A 7,986-nucleotide genomic window follows, 5' to 3' on the forward strand; every position below is an offset into this window, starting at 1 on the left:
CCTAAAATACAAAAACAAAACTCAAACATTACACACTTTTCGAACGAAATAATGTGGTTGAACTAAGGACATTCATTTCAAATCGGAAATAACCCCAAAAATGAATCTTTATCTAACGATTCTCATCATTCATGTTAAATATTTTCTCACAAGTTACAAGATATACAATAACCACTCACTCGATATGCCGAGAACCTATTAGTTCTCCTACTTAGACGAGGGATCGAGACTATCAAATGCCTTTCATTTACCCATTATAAAGATCAATTAACCGATATGTGACGTACTTACAAGCCATTGTATAATAATATCCACTAAGAACTCAATTGGGACTCCGGTTTACAAAGCAATCGATTCGTAAGATCGTTCCGGATAACCCAAAAAGAACTCAGCTAGACTATGAAACGCTGTTTTATAATGTAAAATACATGTTTCCACATACAATTTCAACCCCCACAATCAAAATCGTTGCAAGGGGAAAATCAAATGTCAAGCCAAAAGGGCACACCAGTGGCCGGAATCCAAGACTCCCCCTGTATGAAGTTCCGAACGGTAAATGGGCTAGCTTCCTTCGGGTCGCGGATCACATGAAACCCGACCCATCTCACCCTTCCACGGGTTAAAGCCCCGGTACCCGAATTCAGATACTCCCCATAATACAGAGTAGAAGGGGCAAGTCCTCCAGTACCCCATTCAGTCCACCCTCTTGGATCAACCAACCCATCAAGGTCCGTCTTCAAAAAGACGGTCCTAGAGTACTTTCTCCACGGGCGGCCCAAGTAACTTTTGAACCGCCCCTTGACCATGCTAAACTCAGGCGCTGGCCTGACGCGCGAGTTCAATATCGAAATGCCCGTGTGTTCGTTGGGATTTTCCCTCCCCTGGGCGGTTATCATGTTGGATTGGTTGTCCAAGGGCTTCCTCACGTAGATGTCGCAGTTTTGGAGGACTACTGGGGCGTCGCCAAATATGAAGTCGACCGTGCCATAAATTTGGCAGTCGCGATAGAACTGCCTCTGAGAATGCACGTAGAGCGTGTCTTGGTAGCCTTTGATGCTGCATCGGTAGAAGATTGCGAGGTCCGAGCTCACTCTCAGTGCCACTGCTTGATGCTTATGGGGACCGGCTGTGTTCTCGAATGTCATGTCCCTTGCCCAAAATCCGTCTCCTGATACTCCTGCAGCAAATCATAAGGAGGTAATCTATACTTTGCCCAAACCATTGAAGATGGTAGAAAACTCATATCAAATGGTATGACATTGATTTGGTGAGTTTGAATTACCAAATGTGGCCGAGCTCAGAGTGGTAGCACCGTCCACAACATTTCTGCTGCCGGTGACGATGGTCTTGTCCATGCCGTCGCCCACAAACATGAGGTGCTTCAAGTCCCTTCCAATCTCCACTCTCTCGTGGTAAACCCCGGCTTTGACGTGGATTACCACTCTCTCCAGCCGCCTTCGGCCCATTCTACCGACTGCAGCCACCGCCTCGTTTATGGTCTTGTGACTGCCGGACCCATCTTGAGCTACTACCAGGTTGGCCTTGGATGTTGCTGCATTCCATGCTGCTAACAGCCCCCCAGGGTTCCGGCTGGGTCTCCTTTGCCGTCCTAAATAAATTTGTAACAAAAAGAATAGAAAGAAAAAGGAATCGATGAGGACAAAAGAAAAAAATGCATCATTTTCTGTGTCTTGTATTGGGCTGGTGGTCTTTGTAATATGGTTTTTCTGCAAACTGGTTTGTCTATATGATGAGCTAGATTTGTTTTTTCCAGAATGATCCATAAATATAGGTTTTGATGTAATTGGAACGTTTCGATTCATTAAAATGATAGATTGGAGCTTAAGGGCGGAAACACGGGAATGTAGTTGCCTCGGTCTTGCACAACTCTAAATATACACCTAGTTACTAATTCTATATAGTAGTTTTTCAGGATAGTTTGAAAAGAATTCGCCGAATTAGCACCGCAGATCTAAAGTTTCTATATATGTGTGGATAATAAGCCAAAAAGTTTCCCGAAAGGACGCACCATTGCTCTTATTCCCCAAATCAGTTTTATTATTAGACCCATAAAAGGCCAGAGCTTCTCCTAGCAACACAGTCAAATTCCGAGCCACCGAGCCACCATTACTCCCAAACAACAAACCCTTCTCCTCCAACCCATCCAAACAGCTCCTATGGCTAGCCACCGCGCCGCTTAGCCACGTCACCGCGTCGGACCTCGTGCAATACTCCTGATCACCTGAGACCAGCCGCTCGAGCCGCGGCTCCGTATCTTCATACAGCTTCACGCAGTCACCCAAAGCCACTCCCACGTAGTAATTGTTCAAATCTTGGCCCGACCCAAGTGGGCTCGAATAGGCCCGAGCCCAGTCCATGGCGTTCTGGACCCCGGCTCGGGCTATTTGGACCACCTCGAGGCCTTGTTGGTCGCATGAGATGAGATTTGCGATGGCTAATAGAGGAAGAAAGGTGGTGAGCAGAGTAGGCATTTTTTTTTATTTTTGGTTTATGTGAAACGGTGGAATGAAGAAGTGTTGAGAGGGGGTTCCTATATGAAGCTGTTTATTTTCGAGTGAGTTACAACACGTGGACCATGGTCCTAGCCAGGTGTCGCAGGGTGCGGAACATGGCTCGAAGATGGTCAGAGAAGGTTGTTGTGAAGGTGGTGGTTGTGAGGTGACTCAGGTGAGGGTGCATTGAACCATGCATTTCTTGACTCTTGAGTCATGACATCTGGTTTTTACAAGGATTTTGTTCACATTTTGGTGTTCAGCTGTTAACTAGTGAAATAGAGGTCACTTGATTTAAAAAAAAAAACTGAATATCCGTGCCAATTTAAGCGCACTTCAACGTATTATCAAGGAAAACGAATCTCACAATCCACTAACGGGGCTCATTTAAAGCCAAAGAAAAACTAGGTCTGTATGGTTTCTCCAAAAAGGAGAGCTTCATTTGTTTTTTCTTCATTACGAGACACAAAAACTTGTTATGAATATAGGAAAGCTTATGGATTTACGTGATAAGTAACGCTCAAAGATTTGGACGTAACGGGTTGGCCAAATGCACTAGCTGGCTTCAACCGACACAAAAAAAATGTCACAAATGGTTTCTAGATAATGAAAAATGCTACTACGATATATGCGTAGAATATTTCTCTTTGAATCACATTAAAATTCAGAACTTCTGTATTAATTAAATTCGTATCATTTGTTTAAAGATTGTTAACATTTGCTTAGCAATTCATAACTTTTTTATTACAAATTCATAGCATCAAAATAAAGAAACGTACGACTTTATATATATTCTTCACTAATTTTACTAAGTTTTCATTACTATTCACAAAAGGTCTATGGCATTCGCGGAAAAACTTCCCTGGTGAAAATAGGGCTGCAAAAGAATTGAGCGGCTCAAGACATGACTCGTTAAGAGCTTGGCTCGACAGATTTTGTAATCGAGCCAAGCTCAATGTAAGATCCCATGCACATTGGATCGGAAACAAAAGGAAAATGGAAGTGGAATAAAATAAAACGCGAGCAAAGCCATGTGGTTAGGCTAAGGATTAACACAGGTCAGATGACGCGGGTCATTACACGAGAACTCAAGTCTTAGGCTATGTTTGGAACTTGTAGAAAAATGTGGAGAAGAAGGGAAAATTTAAAAAAGTTTCCTTTCCTTGTTTGGTTCTACAAAAAGAGGGGTGAATTTCAAACACAAGTTCAACTTTTCTCTCTCCTCTCATAATCATTTTCCCTTCCTAATTTTCTTTTTCTTTTTCTAAGTTCGATCCAAACATAGCCTCAAGCTCGTCCACATAGGATTTGACTCCTCCGTTGGACATGCTCCGAGCTATAAACCTGATATCAATCTTGTGTCCATGATTTGAATAGGTTCACGTACGGCCAGTCACATCTTGATCAATTTCAGGTCTCATTATATACAGTTCAAAATCCTCTTGCATCACAAGATAACGTCACTTCAACCAATTTATGAAAGTTTCGACTTTCGAGAGTGTATAATTAATGTTAATTTACAGAATATACTTTTATTTGTGTGAAGATTAATGTGAGTTTACCCCCGAAAAAAATGATTTTGTTTCACCGTCAGATAATTCTATTATATTTGATATTTTCTCATGAACTAATCCAGTAGCTGCTAAGGCCTTGTTCTCAGAAGTTTTTTGAGGCTTTTTCTTGTGTTGTCTTTATTTGAATTTTTTTTTCGCGTTTGTTAGTTTCATACCAAACTTTTGTGGATTATTAATTCGTCTCGACAAGAGAAATCGGATAACCCAAATATTTTTTTTTACTTTCACTCAAATATTTTTGAAAATATTCAAAGATAAAACCCCCAAAGTCGATTTTTTGGGCTTTATCTTGGGTATTCTAAAAAATATTTGGGTAAAGTAAATTTTTTTACTTTTTCGATTTCTCTCGTCGATAACTCACAAAAGTATAATACAAAACTAACAAACGCAAAAAAAAAAAAATTGAATAAGAACAAAACACTAAAAAGTCTAAAAAAAAAACTAAGTAGACAAGGCATTGTTCGGCAAATAGTAGCCTCATGAAGGACCAATTGGATCAATTTTTTTTTAATTGAAAGTCAAAATAACAGTCTTTGTCAATCACATTCTAATCCTCTTCCAATCGGGGAGGACATATATAAATACTTTTTAGCTTTCCAGGACCAATTGAGTTGATGATGAACCTTCATTTCTTGAGTCAAACATATCAATAAGCCGGTTAAAAAAAAGGAGTTAAATACGGGTCATATTCCTTTTTTGATAGGCGATACTTTAGTCTTTTACCCTAGTGAGTTTAAATAATTATGTTTTCATTCTAAAATTTGAGAATACGAACAAAGCCATTCAATTTTTTAAATGAGAAAGAGCAAGCCGGCCACTTAACTTGTGGCCGGGTGCTACTTCGGTGGAATTGGTTGAGGCATTGGGCTTCCGATATACGGTTTTGACGGCAACCACTCATGGGGCAGTTGATTATTTACTGGAAAGGAGACGCGGAGAACATTGTTCAGATGCTACAAGGAAAGATTTGAGTGCCAAAGCAAACATGAAAGTGATCATTGGTGACTGTTTCAATTTAGCTAGTTTAGTTCTTTCAATTTCGTTTCTCGAACTAGTAATAGGGTGGCTCACTTTGTAGCCAAGAATACCCTATCTCTTGAAATCCCCAAGACCTGACAAGGAGATTTTTCGAATTGGGCTATTAGGAAAGCTGCTCTCGATGTTCCTAATTTTGCATTAATAAATGACAGCTTTGCTGATTGAAATATTATACCGATGACGTATTCATCAACGCCTATTGAAATCTCTCGGTTTGCCTCTTGCCAACTTTTTCTTTTGAATTCTCGGTGGCATACGATTGTTGATCAGGAGTGTGAGTGCCAAATCGTTGGGATGCTCGCTAGCTCCTTGTTATGATACCTTTGTGTCTTGAATATAAGAACCGTGGGATCAAATCCTCCAAATAAGACACCACCTGAATTCGTAGGAGTTGTATCATGGACATGAATGGAGTTAAGATTTGGACTCGAGGGAGCTCAAATTAGAGAAGAGAATTGTAACAGACCTCAACCCCGTATAAATGTTAAGGTGTTAATCACCATATTTTGATTGGGAATTTTACACAATATAAATGTTAAGGTGTTAATCATCATATTTTGGTTTTAGATTATGTCTTAAGAATTAAAATTTGATCTGAGGGTGATTGTATTTCATGGTGTTGCTTGAGGGTTCGAGCTGTTACAATACTTGCGGAATTTATTCCGTTAAAACTGTTGGAAAAATGGGTTTTTGATTAATAAATTACTAACACAGTAGCTAATTTTGGTGGCTAATTAATGTGGGAACCACTCATTTTATGAGATGGGACCACTTGGGAACGATAATGCTCTCTAATAGGATAATCCTGTTTTCTTTACTTATTTCCAGAATTTTGTGGACCCCGGTTTCAACAAGAACTTTACTCATTCTATCCCACTTTGTACAAAATATTTTATTTTATCGGCAAACAGAATAGTTTTTTTTTTTTTTATCTGCGCAAACAGAATAGTTTAAGCTACTGATTTTGCAACTCCCCTATTTATTAACGTTACTTCCTTTTTTGTTCTTATTAGGATAAATTTACTAAAATACCCTTACATTTGTAAAGAGATAAAAAGCTAGCATCATATAATGTAAGGGTATTTTAGTAAATTCATCCTAATAAAAATAAAAAGTAGCAAAGTTATAAGACCTCGAGGACGGTGCCTCTCTTTCTCTGAATTTTTGATATCGAGGAGAATTCTTGTGGTAGCGGGTTAGCGACTGAAGTTCTCGTTTGGGCAGCAGTGCTTGGGTAATTTCGGAGAAGTGTGGCCCGGCATGGGCCTTGTTTCAGTGCAACGGTTGTTTTTTTGATTCTAGGCTTTGGTTTCGGGCTTGGCCCTGCTGATTTATGGTGTAGGTGTTAGTGTGCTTAATTAGGGTTTTCCGGTTTTATTTGTAATTTTCGGTTGGCATCTTGCCTTCCTTTGGGGCTGGTTTTCGAGTGGCTTTTTGTTGGAAAATATTATTGATATATAATATTTTTATTTGGTTTGAATGTGAATTGACTTGTTTTAGAGTCATATCTTTTTAGTGACACCTATTAACGCGTCTTATATGAATCGATGTATCTCATCCCTTGGTGACTATTCCGAGTAGTCACCACCGGTTGGTCTATAAATAGGATGTTTTCCATTCATTCTATATATCGATTGGAAAAGATGTTTATATCCTTATTTTCATGGACATTCAACAGATCTATTGATTGCAGTGTTGCTTTTGTGGGGAGTTCGACCAAGTAGTGGTGGGAGATGGACGTTCATGCAAACCGTAAGCACCGTAGCGGGGACGAATCTGTCTTTAAGTACAGAGGGTGACACACTCACACTCGCCTTGATCACCAACTTTGTTGCATCAAATTCCAGGTTTTGAGTTCCGATTTTATTGCACTCATATTATCGGTTTTCATCACAAAAAGTAAGCATATTTTTCCAACAATCTTAAGACAGATTCGTGTTTACTTTTGCATGTGTACGTATTCCTCGGTTTGAAATCTTCTGTTAGCCTGGAAAATATGATCATCAATTTTGCCGTGATTCTTGTTTTAGTTTGGATTTCGCCTATTGTGATGCATATGTCGGTTGGCCACTTTATTCTTTGGCCCAACCGGCAATAAGTTTTTGAAGGGGCACAATGAAAAATACTACTAGAGTAATATGAATATATAGCCGTGATCGGTTTGTCTTGTTAGAACTTAGAACCCGAAGTTTTGGTACTTTAATTTTGTGCTTAATTAGTACTATGTGTATCCATTATGCTTGGAAAATTGGAGACTGGCATTTTTGTACTGTTTGGGGAATTATGCATTCTTCTGGTAATTGATGATCAGATGCGCACTTAATCATGTTTAAAGTTCCACTTAAGAGATTCGAATGAAGGTTATTTCCAAGTAATTTTAACGTGGACATCTGTTAATTACTGGGATTTTAAAAGGTTCTAATTTCTTTGCGAATTAATCTTGTGACCACATATCTTTCGTGGAGACGAAAATATATGCATTTGTGTATCTTTTGTGCGGTTTCATGTATTCTCAAGTTCATAAACAAAATTGATTATCAGGCTTAGAAGTGTAGGCCGATCTATTTTGATGTTGAGAAACTTGAAGATTAATTGGTTATCAGTTCACAAACAATTAAGTGCATAGCTAGCCTTTTATTCAAATTATTTGATATTCATTCGACTGGATTGGAACACAGTAGGTGCACACTGGACGTGTGTCCACATTTGACCAGTGTTCTTTGGTGAGGGACACATTGGTTCGGTTTCGGCAATTGATTAAGGCAACTATGTATGTCATGTGATTACTTCACGTTAAATGTGGGTTAAACATTGTCGAGTTTTCTCATTTGCCCGAGTTTTGCATTCTTGCTTTTTATTTT

The 7,986-nt window shown here is 39.2% G+C and overlaps 1 protein-coding gene across 1 annotated transcript; it reads right to left on the reverse strand.

The window, feature by feature from the left end:
• Nucleotides 1-439: 439 nt before the first annotated feature.
• Nucleotides 440-1,784, reverse strand: LOC131331952 (probable pectinesterase/pectinesterase inhibitor 36). Its single transcript, XM_058365933.1, has 2 exons — nt 1,283-1,784; nt 440-1,177 (listed from the first exon to the last, which is right to left on the reverse strand). The coding sequence occupies exons 1-2, from the start codon at nt 1,782-1,784 to the stop codon at nt 483-485; spliced, it is 1,197 nt and encodes a 398-aa protein (XP_058221916.1). The 3' UTR covers nt 440-482.
• Nucleotides 1,785-7,986: the final 6,202 nt, after the last annotated feature.

This window comes from Rhododendron vialii, chromosome 7a (assembly GCF_030253575.1).
Source record: "Rhododendron vialii isolate Sample 1 chromosome 7a, ASM3025357v1".
Lineage (NCBI taxonomy): Eukaryota > Viridiplantae > Streptophyta > Magnoliopsida > Ericales > Ericaceae > Rhododendron > Rhododendron vialii.

Bases quoted from the DNA above. Each gene is read 5' to 3' on its own strand.
- LOC131331952 (XM_058365933.1), bottom strand. From the start codon at position 1,784: ATGGATCATTCTGGAAAAAACAAATCTAGCTCATCATATAGACAAACC. The intron at 1,178-1,282 runs GTAATTCAAACT...GATTTGCTGCAG, and splicing joins TCTGAGCTCGGCCACATTTG to GAGTATCAGGAGACGGATTT.